Source organism: Salvelinus sp. IW2-2015, linkage group LG23 (assembly GCF_002910315.2).
Source record: "Salvelinus sp. IW2-2015 linkage group LG23, ASM291031v2, whole genome shotgun sequence".
NCBI classification, from domain to species: domain Eukaryota; kingdom Metazoa; phylum Chordata; class Actinopteri; order Salmoniformes; family Salmonidae; genus Salvelinus; species Salvelinus sp. IW2-2015.
The window spans coordinates 37,458,765-37,476,270 of NC_036863.1; the positions used below are offsets into that span (position 1 = coordinate 37,458,765).

General features: G+C 42.5%; 1 protein-coding gene across 1 annotated transcript; it reads left to right on the forward strand.

Moving 5' to 3' along the window:
• Positions 1–6,188: 6,188 nt before the first annotated feature.
• Positions 6,189–17,325, forward strand: LOC111950233 (U4/U6.U5 tri-snRNP-associated protein 1). The gene is made up of 20 exons (XM_023967651.2): positions 6,189–6,717; positions 6,872–6,926; positions 7,019–7,074; positions 7,897–8,023; positions 8,156–8,258; positions 8,361–8,438; positions 8,701–8,800; positions 8,911–9,053; positions 9,157–9,363; positions 9,558–9,661; positions 9,746–9,879; positions 9,992–10,149; positions 10,347–10,514; positions 10,730–10,840; positions 13,124–13,211; positions 13,345–13,435; positions 13,665–13,800; positions 13,926–14,015; positions 16,736–16,857; positions 17,094–17,325. The coding sequence occupies exons 1-20, from the start codon at positions 6,450–6,452 to the stop codon at positions 17,110–17,112; spliced, it is 2,358 nt and encodes a 785-aa protein (XP_023823419.1). The 5' UTR covers positions 6,189–6,449; the 3' UTR covers positions 17,113–17,325.
• Positions 17,326–17,506: the final 181 nt, after the last annotated feature.

Here is a 17,506-nt window from a genome sequence, read left to right on the forward strand (position 1 = left end):
TGGCTGAACCGACTCCGACAACATATCCCGAGAGAGCCTTGTTTCTTTGAAACAGAGAATGTTACAATCTCTGATGTCTCTCTGGAAGGCAACCCTTGCTCTAATTTCGTCTACCTTGTTGTCAAGAGACTGGACATTGGCGAGTAGTATAGTCGGAAGCGATGGGCGGTGTGCACGCCTACGGAGCCTGACCAGGATGCCGCTCCGTCTGCATCTTCTGCGGCGACGTTGTTTTGGGTCGGCTTCTGGGATTAGATCCACTGTCCTGGGTGTTGGTCCGAACAAAGGATCCGCTTCAGGAAAGTCATATTCCTGGTCGTAATGTTGGTAAGTTGACGTCGCTCTTATATCCAATAGTCCTTCCCGACTGTATGTAATAACACTTAAGATTTTCTGGGTTAAACAATGTAAGAAATAATACATAAAAAACTAAATACTGCATAGTTTTCTAAGGACTCGAAGCGAGGCGACCATCTCTGTCGGCGCCATCTTGTTAGCCATCACGTTCTCTGGTCTAATGTAAATGTTATTAGCGAGTCCTCTTAAGCACTCTGGCCTTGGAGGTCATTTCGTCATGTTGACACGAACTCTGAGCTCACTTGGGTATGGCTACTGACTGGGCACAAGTTTGCATGAAACACAATTCTCATTTTGAAGGCTAAAATCACATTGCTATCTTCACAACAATATTCTCATATTTAATCATATAATTTGTACAACATTTAGATGTAAATCGGATATATACAGTGTGAAAGCTCTTAAAGTTGTTTCCATTATAATGTCTTTCTGATCATTTTAATGACAATCACAAAATAGACATTAACTTTCCATATTCCATCTCTCATCATTCCCAACATTCGGATGTTGAAATATATTGTCCCAGTGTCCATTGTTTGATGTTGAAGTTTTTGGTGGCAAGAGTCTCTCTGTAACAAAGGGATTTTTACCTTCTCGATACTGCAGGGCAAGAGAGAGAAAGTTTATGACCGGCTGTTAAGTTAAGTCATAAAACTGTCCCAACTCCTCCCCCCTCTCCTTTCTTGTGGAGGAGAGAGGGGGTCTGGCTATATGTCAGCCATTGCCAGTTGATTGGCACCTTTGATCCTCACCAAGGGGAGAGAGTCATGACAGAAGTGATGTCAATGTCTATTTAGATATTGAAAAAGCATATGATACAATGTGGCGGCAAGTTCCACTGATTTAATTGAATGGAATTAGTGGGAGATTAAAACTGGGTGGTTCGAGCCCTGAATGCTGATTGGCTGACAGTCGTGGTATATCAGACCATACCCCACGGGTATGACAAAACATTTATTTTTACTGCTCTAATTACGTTGGTAACCAGTTTATAATAGCAATAAGCCACATCGGGGTTTGTGTTATATTGCAGATATACAGTTGAAGTCAGAAGTTTACATACACTTAGGTTGGAGTCATAAAACTCATTTTTCAACCATCACAATTTCTGTGAACAAACTATAGTTTTGGCAAGTCGGTTAGGACATCTACATTTGCATGACACAAGTAATTTTTCCAACAATGTTTACAGACAGATTATTTCACTTATAATTTACTGTATCACAATTCCAGTGGGTTAGAGAAGTTTCATACACTAAGTTGACTGTGCCTTTAAAAGCTTGGAAAATTCCAGAAAATTATTTCATGCTTTAGAAGCTACTGATAGGCTAATTCATAAAATTTTAGTCAATTGGCGGTGTACCTGTGGATGTGTTTCAAGGCCTACCTTCAAACTCAGTGCCTCTTGCTCCATCATGGGAAAATCAAAAGAAATCAGCCAAGACCTCAGAAAAAACATTGTAGACCTCCACAAGTCTGGTTCATCCTTGGGAGCAATTTCCAAATGCCTGAAGATACCACGTTCATCTGTACAAACAATAGTGCCTAAGTATAAACCCCCCACAATTTTGGGGGGGGGAACCACGCGCCGTCATACTGCTCAGGAAGGAGGCGCGTTCTGTCTCCTAGAGATGAACGTCCTTTGGTGCGAAAAGTGCAAATCAATCCCAGAACAACAGAAAAGGACCTTGTGAAGATGCTGGAGGAAACAGGTACAAATGTATCTATGTCCACAGTAAAACGAGTCCGATATCGACATAACCTGAAAGGCCGCTCAGCAAGGAAGAAGCCAACTGACAACTGACAACATAGCTGACAAGGTAAAAATCTGTCGTTCTGCCTCTGAACAAGGCAGTTAACCCACTGTTCTTAGGCCATCATTGAAAACAAGAATTTGTTCTGAACTGACTTGCCTAGTTAAATAAAGGTTAAAAAAAATCTAAAATTAATAAATAACCTGAAAGGCTGCTCAGCAAGGAAGAAGCCACTGCTCCAAAACTGCCACAAAAAAAGCCAGACTACAGTTTKCAACTGCACATGGGGACAAAGATCGTACTTTTTGGAGAAATGTCCTCTGGTCTGATGAAACAAAAATAGAATTGTTTGGCCATAATGACCATTGTTATGTTTGWAGGAAAAAGGGGGRGGCTTGCAAGCCAAAGAACACCGTCCCAACCTTGAAGCACGGGGGTGGCAGCATCATGTTGTAGGGGTGCTTTGYYGCAGGAGGGACTGGTGCACTTCACAAATAGATGGCATCATGAGGAAGGAACATTACGTGGATATATTGAAGCAACATCTAAAGACATCTGTCAGGAAGTTAAAGCTTGGTTGCAAATGGCAGAACTGAAAAAGCGTGTGCGAGCAAGGAGGCCTACAAACCTGACTCAGTTACACCAGCTCTGCCAGGAGGAATGGGCCAATATTCACCCAACTTATTATGGGAAGCTTGTGGAAGGCTACCCGAAATGTTTGACCCAAACATATACCATACCCACTCGGGCCTTATTGCTTAAATGTATAGCTGGATTATGGATTTATTTTTTGACCGAACCTTCCAGGTCAGGGTGGGATTGGAGTTATCAAGAGAATATGAGGTGGAAAATGGAACTCCACAGGGTAGTGCTATTAGTCCTATCTTATTTGMTGGACCCCAGGAAGAGTAGCTGCCTTGGCAGCAGCTAATGGGGAACCATAATAAATACAAATACAAATATTCACGTTGATGATTGATGATATCTTTGGGGATATCGGACAGGGTATAGGAGTGGCGTTATATGCAGATGATGATGCCATTTCAAAAAGGGGAAGTAATATTCCTTATGTAATAGAGAAAATGCAAGGTGCTGTTGAAGCAGAAGAGGAATGGTCCTTATCATGGGGTTTCAAGTTATCTTTATCTAAATCTTGCTACATGTTGTTCGCTAACAAAAATGTTAAGGAAGATGTCAGTGTCCAATTATATGGAGAAYGAATGAAAAAGGTGACAGAATTTAAGTATTTGGGGCTATGGTTTGCTGAAAAGCTGAGATGGAGACATCATATTACATGTATTGAGACTAAATGTAAGAAAGTATTAAATCTTATGAGGACAATAGTTGGGGATGATTGGGGGGCATATAGGCAATCTTTTCTGAATATTTATCGTACTTTGATGAGATTGTCCATAGATGATGGGTGCTTTGTATATGGTTCTGCGGCTTTTACATTGCTGTTGTGCCTTGATAGGATGCAAGCGAGGGCACACAGGATGTGCGATGGTGAATTTAAAACTACACTGGTTGAGGCTTTACAACTAGGGAAATTCCCCTAGTTAAGCTAGCATGGCACACTGGGAAAGACTGAAGGGTAATACACTAGATCCTCCTACACTGACAGTATTGGAAGACTGCTGGAAATATGAACGATATCAGAAGAGGGGTTTAGTGCCTCCTGAGTGGCGCAGTGGTCTAAGGCCATCACTACAGACCCAGGTTCGTTCCCTGGCTGTGTCACAAATGGCTGTGACCGGGAGTCCCATAGGGCTGCGCACAATTGGCCCAGCGTCGCATGCGTTACAGGAGGGTTTGGCCGGGCCGTGCTCCTGCAGGCTGACACTGTCGTCAGTTGAACTGTGTTTCTTCTGACACATTGGTGCAGCTGCCTTCCGGGTTAAGTGGGCGGGTGTTAAGGAGTGCGGTTTGGCAGGTCGTGTTTTGGAGGACGCATGACTCGACCTTCGCCTCTCCCAATCCCGTTGGGGAGTTGCAGCGATGAGACAAGATTGTAATTGGGGAGAAAAAGGGGGTAAAATACAAAAAATACWAAAAAAAGAGGGGTTTTGGCCCATAGATTGGACAAAGAGTATAGGAATATGGACTCAGAGAAATAGTTATAGTGCCATCTGTGGCAATAGGAAACGTGCCACCATGGTTTTATACAAGACCACATGTTGATCTGAGCCTGACAGAAGTAAACAAACAGTGGTGTGGAGAAGATAATGTAGGAACAATAGTGGATCAATATATTAGTAATCAGTTTTATTATTGTGGAAGACAGGAGCAGGTGTATTTATTCCTGAGTTCGATATTMATCTATCCAAGAGATTAACAAATTATTTTTCTGTATATTCAACAGAAATTGCTGCGATAATTGTTGTATGCGGAGAGGAGGTGCAACATAGAAGAGTAGTAATATGTTGRGACTCTGCATCAGTTTTGTGTAGTTAAAGATCTGGAAAGTCAGAACATGAGGATTTATGGTTAGAAATAATGATGCTATTGTTGGGGTTACAAAGAAATGGTATTGRAATTYAGTTCTGTTGGATTCCTCCTCATACAGGTGTTTATGGAAATTATATAGTAGATATATTAGCAAAAATATCAGTGAAAAATAATATTATGGATATACAGGTGCAGTTGGGTGGAGGGGGAATCTAAACATTGATTCAGAAAAACGGGTTCGATTGCTGTCAGATAATGGGAACAGAAGGGAGGAGGTTATGTTGTGTAGGACGAGATTAGGGCATACAGGTTTGAATTCCTCTTTGAAATTGATAGGGAAACATGATACTGGATTGTGTAATGGCTGTATGGTAGAGGAAACAGTTGAACATGTATTATTATTTTGTGAAATGTATGACGTAGGATGTAGAAAGGGAGAGGTTGTTTGACAGGGTCATTTAGGTTGGATGGGAATGGGGAGTGGTTGAAGGGAATTATTTTATTTTATCAGAAATTCAGGGTTAGTTTTAAGAAGAGAATGTAGTGGTATAGATAGGTAGTTATCGGYCTCACACTCCAGTACAGTAGGTGGCGATGTATGMACCAGTCAGTTGGTTGTGATTCGTCAATAAAACTTAAAGAAGAAGAACGAGGTCAAATCATGACTTCAGTGCTCTTCAGGTCGGAGCTCAAGAAAGAGGCCCGAGTGAGAGATATACTGCTTGGATTCTTTACCTAYGATAGAAATAAGCTGAAACAAATTTATGTAATTAATTTYATTATTCTGTTGGCCAAATTTCATATTCACAAATGTAAATTTACAAACAAAACATCACATTTTCTTACGTTACAAAAATACATTGAACTGTATTTTAAGATAATTAAATACTCTACTAACAAAAAAGCTGTTAGAAATATAAGTGTATGTATGTCTCTTAAGATCCTTGTGTAATGTGATGTTGTACCCCCTAGCCCAATTGTCCTTTGTATATTATTTATATATACTTGTGTTCCCCCATGTACTTCCTGTATTGATTTGTTGTTAATAAAAAAATAAAGAAATAAAAAATAAAGAGGCCCGAGTTCCTGACTTAGAATTCCAAGTTCGATTACCTTTCAAAACGGTTTTTCCCAGTCGGCGCTCGTTCTTTTTCCCGAGTTCCCAGTTTACTTGAACGCACTGAAAGCATTTGCTTTCAAGAAAACTGGTAAATCGAGGTGAAATCATGACGTCAGTGCTCTTCAGATCAGAAAGAGGCCCTAGTTCCCGACGTGGAATTCCGAGTTTGATGATAGTTCATAACGAATTTTCGCAGTAGGAGCTTGTTGTTTCTTTTTCGATTTTTATTTTATTTTCGAATATCGATGCAGCATTCATAACAAATAGGAACTCGGAACTTGGAATCTCCGATTTCAGTATGTTCAAAACAACTGGGAAAAATCGATTTSAACAGTCATCCAACTCGGAACTCRAGCCTCTTCCAGAGCTCCGACTYTCCGACCTGAAGATCACTGACGTTATGCTTTGACCTCGTATTTTTCCGAGTTCCCAGWTGTTTTGAACGCAGCATAAAACCAAGGATGTGACGTTTCATATGACACCGGAAATAAATCCCAAAAGGTCTTAACAACAAGTCGTCCATTCGTTTCCAGTGTGATTTTTAGTTGTTATTCACTCATACGTAAAGACTAGCTTAAAACATTTGTTGGAGATTGCACCAAGATGGGGGTTGACTAGCAAGCATTTTTATTATAGATAAACGTTTTCCCTCTAGCCAGCTAACGTTGTCGCTGGCACGTTAGTTGCACAGAGCGGTAAATTGGTGGTACTTCTTTTAAACGAGTTAACGTTAGACAGCACTTTTAGTTGTACAGCACATAACAAGGAAGATGGGGTCTTCGAAGAAACACAAGGAGAAAGGCCGTGATAAGGATGCAGAAGAGCGTCACCGCGAACACAAAAAACACCGTCACAGGGACCGGGAGAGGGACAAGGAACGAAATGTCACCCGAGAGAGGGAGAAGAGGAAACGGTCCAGATCGAAGGAAAGGAGCGGACGGGGTTCCGAGAGAGAAGGTCGCAGTAAAGGCGAAAGGAGTACTGGGGAGCCTCGCGTAAAGAAAGAAAAAGTGGAGGCCGGATATGAAGAGAGTCCAGGTAAATGCAGGCAAATATCCTGGCTTAAACAATTACATACATACATAATTAGAACCAGTCAGTGCGCAATACACTCGTATAGTCTGCAGGTATGATTTTGAAGATGCTATCTTTTCTCCTGTGTTTTTCACTTCAATTGTAATTTTCCTTTTAGGAATTGGACCACAGTCTGCAAGTGGAGATGCCTCACTTAGCATTGAAGAGACAAAGTAAGTGACAGACATTGAATGATGGTGCCCTGATGATGGTGTAAGTAAATTCTGAATAACTTTCTAACCTGCCTGCCTTTCTTTCTTAACAGCAAGCTGAGGGCCAAGCTTGGTCTGAAGCCTCTGGAAATGACTGACACAACTAAAGGTGAGAAACTTGAGCCATATGGTGTCTCTGGTTAGAACTCGATTGCCATGGCTGCAAACACGTAAAAGACGCACCCTCAGCCCTCAAATGAAGTGGACTCTTCTGATGTATCATGATGTATGGTGAATGGACACTTGCAGGGCGAGGGAAGAATWWATTMATTTTAAATGGACCGCCCTTGCCCGGAAATTTGTCACTCGTTAGTCCCACAATTGTGTTTTCAGTCATCATGGAACCACCGGTAGCTGGTGTGCATGTTTTTTTTTTAATATGAGCTACAGTTCATTATGATTGCATTGCATCTGATGATATCAGGTAAATCGAAAATTACAATGTAGAAGTGTGATGTCAGGGAAAGTTGTATGCACTAGCTAATGTTTCCAAAAGCTAACCAAACAAAAGTGCATTAGTAGCACAATTTCTAGCTTATTTACATTTGTTTTTACTTACACTTGCATGTTGACTTCTCCATATTGATGATGGTGTTAAGTTTCGGATGAATTTTCTTAGCGGATGTACAATCATCGCAAATTGAATTATGGGGTGTTTCAAGGCCCCTGAGTGAACAGATTTGTACACTCGCAAACTTGATAAAAAACGGGGGCTGAGGKGCTTATGTTGCCAACTTCCCTTGCTTGGCTAATTGTTTGGACCGACGGCAAAGATGGCCGCGGGGATTCCCCCAAARRCATAAGGTGAGGGTAAGTGGAGGAGGGTGTGTCTTTTGTGTTTGAAATGCAGCCCATGTCTATAGTAGTGAGGTCATGTGTGAAAGTGTGGCTGATCGTGATTTGACTGGCTCACCCCTGTCTGCTGCCCCAGAGCTCGGTACGAAGGAGCAGCCAATGGTTGCGGAGACTATCAACCCTGTGTACATCAAACAGCAGAACGAGATGAGGGAGAAACTGGCGGCTATGAAGGAAAAGAGGCTCCTCAATAAGAAACTGGGGTAAGGTCTAACTGCAGGAAGGTTTTGGCTGCGCATACTCCACCAACATACTCCACCAACTTGCACTACATTGATAAGTGATCTAATTTAACTTTTTTATTTTCACTTCCACTTTTTTTCTTTCTTCTTCAGGAAAGTGAAGACTTTAGCAGAGGGAGACTGGCTGGACGACACTGTAGCCTGGGTGGAGAGGAGCCGGAAGATGGCCAAAGAGAAAGAACTGGCAGAGAAGAGAGTGAGTGGGGAGGAGGAGGGCTGTGAGATGAAGTTGTCTTAGTTATGATTTTGTACTCAGTGTTTGATTGGTTCCTTTTGATTTCCTTGCTTTCTCTATCAGGCCAAACTTCTGCAGGAGATGGATGAGGAGTTTGGTGTGAGCAATCTGGTGGATGAGGAGTTTGGCCAGACCAAGAAGGTATAATCTGCTTTCTTGTGTTGAATATCTCAACTGCTCAATTTACGATTATGAAGACACTGTCTTCTGGTTTGTGTATGAGTGCAGGCTAGATTTGAACAGCATTCAGTGAATCTGCCAGTTTCCCCCCTATGGAGTTTGAGACCTGTGACACCATGCTTGACGTAGGATGCTTGATGTCTTGATTCTGTGCAGACTGAGTTGTCGCGCTGTCTGACATTAGAAAATGCCTCTTATGTTATTCCGCTTTTCTTTGTTATAGGCCGCTTACAGTTCTCGGGACCTAAAGGGTCTCACTGTGCAGCATAGGATTGAGTCATTTAATGAAGGGGAGACTGTCATCCTCACACTGCAAGACAAAGGTGAGAGGAGGTTGAAATGTTAACAACACAGAAATATATCAATGAAGACCGTGCTTACACCAGACCCTCATCAAACACCCACATACTTGGCCTTTGTGTGTCTCTTTCAGGTGTGCTTGAAGAGGAGGACGATGTACTTGTAAACGTGGGTCTAGTGGACAAAGAAAAGGCTGAGAAGAATGTGGAGTTGAAGAAGAAAAAGCCTGATTACAAAGCTTACGAAGAAGACGAGAGTGTCGATGACATGGTTACGGTAAGAAAAGAGTTCGTCTTAATTTCGGAAATGCTGTCATGTCGCTCTCATGCTTATTTCAATCTCACTGACCAATGTCCACCTCTGCACTTATTCTCTGCAGTTCAAGCCGCGCACTGTGCTGGGCAAGTATGATGAGGAGATTGATGGAGAGAAGAAGAAGAGTTTCCAGCTGAGCAAAGGGGGCTGTGCTGAGGGGGAACGGGAACGGGAGCTGCAGGCCATCCGGGAGACCCTGAGGAACCAGGCCCAGTCCCTGGAGATGCCTGCTCTCGCTATTGCCTCAGAGTACTACACACCACAGGAGATGGTGAGGGTTGTGGGGAGGKGGTGCTCTGGAGAGGGCTTGGGAAAGCTGTCTTTTGGATATGTTTTCTCTCAGGTTTCATGTGTAAATGTGTCTACTTTTGAATGCTGTGTGTTTTTTTGGAGATTTGTTCACACACAATATGAGCACTCATTAATGGTTGTTCACACAGATTCTTACTTATTTTGTTGTTAAAGGTGGGCTTTAAGAAGACCAAGCAGCGCGTCAGGAAGATCAGGAAGAAGGCGTTGCCTGACGAGCTCCAACTAGACGACACRCGCAACACCGACTTCGGCTCCAGGTTCTGCTCCTCTCTGCTTCAAGTGGAATATGACAGATGAGCCACCTTAGTTTCAGTCTGACTCTTTCTCTGTCTCTCCTTCAGGGTTCGGGGTCGGGGTCGCAGGCAGTTGGATGAGGGCCAGGAGGTGTCAAAGGAGGGTGTCATCATACCGGGACTAGATGTACCCCAACAGTCTGATGACATCAGGATGGCTGACATGGACATCAGTGATGATGGTGAGGGAGACATCTGTTAGCGGTTTAGTGATGAGCTAAACAAATGTATGATTCACTCATGCCTGGTTTTGTTTAATATTATGACAACACTTACACTTTACTCTTCCTTCAGAGGACTTCACCCCCTCTGAGCCGGCAGTGCTGGAGGAGGACGAGGCAGAGCAAGATCTGCAGAAGCAGCTGGAGAAGCAGAGGAAGCTCAAACAGAAGCAGCTGGAGAAGCAGAAGAAGCTCAATCAGAAGCAGCTGCTCCAAGACTCTGGGGAAAAGGTGTGAGCATTCTGTTCAGAAATGTTCCTCTCTTTACTCAACTTAAAATATCACTGTGGCCAAAGATTCTATCCGGTGCATTGATCCCTCATTTGATGACTGAAAACTGCAATGTTGTGTAGATTACCATCAAAACTGTTGTGCTATTTAAGCACCAATAAATGGTTAAACATTGCTCTCACTCTCTTGTGCTTCAGGTGGCAGAGCAGGTCCCATGGCTTGCAAGAGTGGATGGCAGTGACGACGAAGACAACAAGAACAACCTGAACATTGTATTTAACGCCACCTCTGAGTTCTGCAGAACTCTGGGTGACATCCCCACTTACGGCCTGTCAGGAAACCGAGAGGACCAGGAGGATATCATGGTGGGTACATTGTAAGAGATGGGATATAGCTAATTGGTTAACAATATATAGATCTCATTAGAATTGGCACGTAACCATATCATAAACAAGGAAACTATTACAATTGTATTCTAGTGTGCTCCGTAGAGAGACTTGACATATCCATGAGCTCTGTGTGTTTGCACTTGAACACACTATGTTTTGAGTCTGTATCAACTGTATCCTTCTGTTTTTAGGATTTCGAACAGGAGGCAGAGAGAGATGGGGCTGGAGGATCAGACTCGGATGAGGATGAGAACGTCGGCTGGAGCATCGTCAACGTGGATGAGGAACAGAAGCAGCCTGATGTGAGTGTCATCCTCCTGCCTTGTTGTCTCTTCCATTTCCCCATGCATTTACCAGTAGTGCTGATTGGAGTCCCCTGGTGGGTCATTTACAGAATAACGTACTGTGATTAGGGCTGTGGCGGTCATTTCATTTTGTCAGCTGGTGATTGTCATGCAAATAACTGCCGGTGTCACTGTAATTGACTATTAGCATAAGCATGTTTAACATCCATTGATGCTGACTTTTGGAACGTCTACATTTTAGTCGAATAAATCCATTTAATATAGCCTACAACATCACAATAAATTATTTATTTTAGACCGGTCTAGAGAAACATKATGAAAATGTAGAGTATTTCGGAAGAACAGAATAGCATACTCTGAATTGTCCTTATGTTAGGCCCTGACCTGGCTATACCAAATGGCTGTGGGCTACACTAGTTCATTTAGCAGACAAGATTTGCTTAGAGTTCCGTGGTATTCTTTAATAGTATGAGGAATACAATTAAACATAGCTCAATCAAATAGAAAGGATATTTTCAAAAAAATGATTTCTGAGGATTGAGCGGTTAACAAAGAACCAGGTGCATGATGCGACTAATGATTTGAAAAAAGTCGCATGAAAGGCATGAGCTCTGCTCTGTTTCTTCTGCAGGCTGCACATACCATCAGTCTAATTCCCAATTTGGCTAGAACTTGATAATATTCTCACCCATCAGACTATTCTTAATTTAATGTGGTCTTTACATATAGCCTACTAATAATGTGTGGAATTATTTTAGATTTGGAATGCCCCCCCCCCAAAAAAAATCTGTAGCCTGCACTTGAATAGCGAGTGGAAGTTACATACTTTACATTTTTTATATGCAAGCATAGGCAGCACATCCATGTCCCCGGTGAGTGCGCACTGGACATATTCACTATTCATCATTGTTGGGTCAGTGCTACTTAAGTTTGTTTTTGGACAATAATTTCCTCCTCCAGTTTAGATGGACGTCATATTCTATTTGTCTTATATTATTAGCCTAAATTATGACTATCTACTCATCACATTACGAAGTCTATCTTACATAAGTTCACAAATGCGATGATGCATGAAATGCTTCATTATAAAGGTGCATTTTTATGGTGAAATGTATCTTCCCCAAACTTAACTATATTTTATATATATATATATGGTACATGTGGGCGACTGATCGGGGAAAGTACAAAGTAAGACATGCGCTGTTTCTTGCCTTAGAACAGCGTATGCTGGGGATTATTCACAAGTGATCATATTGTCACTCATCAGGCTATTCTCAATTTAATCTTGTCTTCACAAATACTAAATAATATGTGTGAAATTATACTGAACAAAAATATACACGTGACATGCAGCAATTTCAAAGATTTTACTGAGTTACAGTTCATATAAGACAATCTGTAAAATTTAAATAAATTCATTATGCCCTAATCTATAGATTTCACATGACTGGGCAGGAGTGTAGCCATGGCAGCCAGACCCAGCCAATCACAATGAGTTCTCCCCCCCCCCCCCCCACATAAGGGCTTTATTACAGACAAATACTAAATTGTGAAATAAATATAGGTGGCCTAGTTTATAGAAAGATGATGGGATTCTCTTTTTAAGAAGCAATCAACTCTGTTTTCTCACGCAGTTGCGTAGCCTATAGAAATGTTGAGAAACATGAGCTCATGGGCTCTCATGAAGTGTTTGATTAGATTTTAGATTGCATTTGCATTGATGTCAGAGTGATTAGAGGGACAATAGAGYGCTGAGTACCAGGCAGTTAGGACCTGATGGAGGGACAATAGAGTGCTGAGTACCATGCAGTTAGGACCTGATGCAGGGACATTTACATTTAAGTCATTTAGCAGACGCTCTTATCCAGAGCGACTTACAAATTGGAAAGTTCATACATATTCATCCTGGTCCCCCCGTGGGGAATGAACCCACAACCCTGGCGTTGCAAGCGCCATGCTCTACCAACTGAGCCACACGGGACCACAGAGCGCTGAGTACTAGGCCATTAGCGACTAGCCATTAGCAAGTTTGGTAGGCTACTAATGACCATCAGCGGTATCAGTGTGCAGTTTTGGAAAAGCCTAGTTCCCTTAAATGGTCACGTGGTATTTGACTGCGGCCTTGACTCGTGACCACWGGTGTGGCGGTAATATGGTCACCGTAACAGCCCWAACCATGATGACCCATAAAAATACACAAGACTTTCCCACCTGAACTACTGAGGTGAAAATGTGTGTCAGCTGTATGTGCTTTACTCACCTCTTGCTTCCATCTCATAGTTCTCCACAGCATCAACCACCATCCTGGATGAAGAACCTATTGTCAGCTCTGGGCTGGCTGCCGCCTTGGCGCTGTGCAAGAATAAGGGTAAGAGATTGGAGTAGCCCCACTGACAGTATTTGCTTAGTAAAGGACTGTCATGTAATGTTTCTGGTCTATTCCTCTCGTCTCTCCTTTCCAATCTTCATCATTTCTTTCATACTCTCCTTCTCTCCCTTAGGTCTCTTGGACACTCAAATGCAGAAGATATCCCGTGTCCGTGCTCCTACCGGTGCCCTGCCCAATGATAACTACAGCATTGAGGACAAGATGTGAGTTCCCTGTGCTTTGTGTGCTTATATGCTGCCTAAATAATTGCTGCTTGCTCACAGACATTGCAAAAGTTACATCATAAATAAAGTGGCATGTTTTGTGTGTTACATGTATTTAGCGCAGTGCCTCGTTAAGTTGCGGATGTAAAATGGAGTCCTAACTAATGTATGAAAACCCGTTAGCCTCTCYATTTGATAACTCTCTGGCCTTGTTTCTCCAATTCTCTAGGACTATAGATGACAAGTACAGTCGGAGGGAGGAATATAGAGGCTTCACCCAGGACTTCAAGGAGAAGGATGCCTACAAGCCTGACGTCAAGATTGAGTATGTGGATGAATCTGGACGGAAGCTCACTCCCAAAGAGGTAGATTATTTAATATTCCCTTAACATCATTGACATCCAGAATGTTGCTTTTGTCAACTGCTGTTTTGACGTAGGTAAAGGGTGCTCATCAAGAATATTGCACGCTAATCCTATTCCTTTTCTAGGCTTTCCGGCAGCTCTCACATCGGTTCCATGGGAAGGGGTCTGGCAAGATGAAGACTGAGAGAAGGATGAAAAAGCTGGAAGAGGAAGCGGTATGTCTAACCTTGCTCACTCAAAGATTATTTTAGTTCACTTTTGAAGTGGCAAGCCCTACTTGATAGGACTGAAATCAGTATATTTGTCTCATTTAAGTTAAAATCTTGGTTTATCTGATACTTTTCATCCAAACTCGCATATGGCTTTCAATTGAATAACACACTTTATATTCCAAATCAAATGTATTTATATAGCCCTTCTTACATCAGCTGATATCTCAAAGTGCTGTACAGAAACCCGGCCTAAAACCCCAAACAGCAAGCAATGCAGGCGTAGAAGCACGGTGGCTAGGAAAAACTCCCGTTAGAAAGAGACCGAAACCTAGAGAGGAACCAGGCTATGAGGTGGTGGCCAGTCCTCTTCTGGCTGTGCCGCGGTGGAGATTATAACAGAACATAGCCAAGATGTTCTAATGGTCATAAATGACCAGCCTGGTCAAATAATAATAATCACAGTAGTTGTTAGGGTGCAACAAGTCAGCACCTCAGGAGTAAATGTCAGTTGGCTTTTTCATAGCTGATCATTAAGAGTATCTCTACCGCTCCTGCTGTCTCTAGAGAGTTGGAAACAGCAGGTCTGGACAGGTAGCACGTCCGGTGAACAGGTCAGGTTCCATAGCCGCAGGCAGAACCAGTTTAAACTGGAGCAGCAGGACGGCCAGGTGGACTGGGACAGCAAGGAGTCATCGTCCAGGGAGTCCTGAGGCATGGTCCTAGCTCAGGTCCTCGCGCGAGAGAGAGAATTAGAGAGAGCATACTTAAATTCACACAGGACACCGGATAAGACAGGAGAAGTACTCCAATATAACAGACTGACCCTAGCCCCCCGACACAAACTACTGCAGCATAAATACTGGAGGCTAGGGCACAGGAGGCGTCAAGGAAGACCAGACTGGTGGCCCCCATCCGATGATACCCCCGGCACAGCGGCCAAACAGAAGGATATAACCCCACCCACTTTGCAAAGCAACAGCCCCCACACCCACTAGACGGATTCTTCAAACCACCAACTTACCATCCTGCAGACAAGCGCCAAGTATAGCCCACAAAGATCTCCCGCCACGGCACAAAACCCAACAAGGGGGGCGCCACACCCAGACAGGACAGATTACTCAGTGACTCAACCCACTCAAAAGTGACGAAACACCCCTCCTAGGGACGCATGAGAGCACCAGTAAGCCAGTGATCACCCCTGTTAATAGGCTTTAGTAGGCCAGAGAATCCCCAGTGGAGAGAGCGGGAAGCCGGCCAGGCAGCAACAGACAAGCGGTTGGTTCGTTGTCCCAGAGCCAAATTTCCGTTCCACCTTCACACTCCTGGCCAGACTACACTCAATCATATGACCTACTGAAGAGATGAGTCTCAGTAAAGACTTAAAGGTTGAGACCGATCTGCGTCTCTCCACCATGGGTAGGCAGACCATTTCCATAAAAATGGAGCTCTATAGGAGAAAGCCCTGCCTCCAGCTGTTTGCTTTAGAAATTCTAGGACAATTAGGAGGCCTGCGTCTTGTGACCGCTAGCGTACGTGTAGGTATGTACGGCAGACCAAATCGGAAAGATCCGTAGGAGCAAGCCCATGTAATGCTTTGTAGGTTAGCAGTAAAACCTTGAAATCAACCCTTGCCTAACAGAAGCCCCGTGTAAGGAGGCTAGCACATGGAGTAATATGAGGCCTTACAAAGCACCATTCAGGTTGCAGGGCTTGCCCCACGTTTTAGTCTAGCCTGGGACGATAACCAAAATGATCGATCGATTCACTTATCGCGGCATTGCGCTTATATTTCATTACAATATGTAGCCTATACTAGAGAAATGTGAATGTTTTGGAATGAAATCAGTTGCTATATGGCGTGCATTTGTTAATGGGACAATTGATGCCTGCAAACCATCAATTTAGTAGTCTTAAATGATCATAAATAATTATGTGGTGCAGATTAATGTTCTAAAATTATAGTTCTATTTATTCCTAAACGCATCAATTCGGGCCAATTTATCGCACTATGGAATTTTTGTCCATATGCCCCACTCACTTTAAATTCAAAATCCATGTGGTTAAGGGTTTGTCACATACACATGGTTAGCAGATGTTAATGCAGAGTGTAGCGGAAAGGCTTGTGCTTCTAGTTCCGAACAATGCCAGTAACTAACCAACAAGTAATCTAACAATTTCACAACAACTCACCTTATACACAACAACGGTAAGGAATGAAAGAGGATATGTACATAAAAATATATAGAAGAGTTTATGGTACAGAACGGGCATAGCAAGATGCAGTAGAATGGTATCGAGTTCAGTAATACAATGAGTCCATGAGTAATATGAGGTGTATGTAAACAATAAAAGTGGCATTGTTTAAAGTGGCTAGTGATACATGTATTACATCAAGATGGCAAGATGCAGTAGATGGTATAGAGTACAGTATATACATGTGAGATGAGTAATGTAGGGTATGTAAACATTATATGAAGTGGCATTGTTAAAGTGGCTAGTGATACATTTTCTTCATCAAATATTTACATTGTAAAGTGCTGCAGTTGAGTCAGTATGTTGGCAGCAGCCACTCAATGTTAGTGGTGGCTGTTTAACATTCTGATGGCCTTGAGATAGAAGCTGTTTTTCAGTCTYTCGGTCCCTGYTTTGATGCACCTTTAGTCTAGTCAGTGGTTTGACCGAGGGTTTATTTAAATTGATCCCCCACCCGTCTCTCTTATCAGCTGCTGAAGAAGATGAGCAGTAGTGATACCCCTCTAGGAACGGTCGCTTTGCTTCAGGAGAAACAGAAGTCACAAAAAACACCTTACATTGTTCTGAGTGGGAGTGGGAAGAGCATGAATGCGTGAGTATTTTACAAACCTCTTTCTTTGTCTTCTCTTTCACCCTGCCTTAGATGTATGTATTTCTAGTCTAATTATAGTGGCGCTGTTTGAGAATGACAGCAGCTCAGAATATTTCATTTCAGTATTTAATTTAAAGGAGAATGTGACCTACATAGATTATGTACCTAATTATTACTCACACTGCTGTCTGTTTCCCTCTCAATATGTTTTGCCTGTATTCCTCCTCTTTCCTCAGAAACAACATCACCAAATAGATGTGGTTGAGAAGAGGGATCTGACCAGTGAGGATGCAGGCTGTGCACCATTAGACACACAAACACAGACAGATGTTTTACATTTATTTTCCTTGTTGAATAAAATCAAGTAGCTGCATATTGCTGTTGTGTGTAAAGTAGAGTTTTTGCTTTTGACCCTGGATTTATGTAAACAATGATTGTTATTTACATACAGTAAAGATTTGACATGAATTCTTGTTCCTTTTTTTATTTCCCAAATGTATTTATTTTTTAGGGGCAAATGAAACCATTGAAATTTCAAGGTACTGAAGTTAGGGCAGCATTGTGTGTAGGCTATTTCATGTGAGTCAGGTAAGGTTTAATATGTATCCTCTCAGTCTCTCCCACTTTAACACACTTGTACAGCACACAA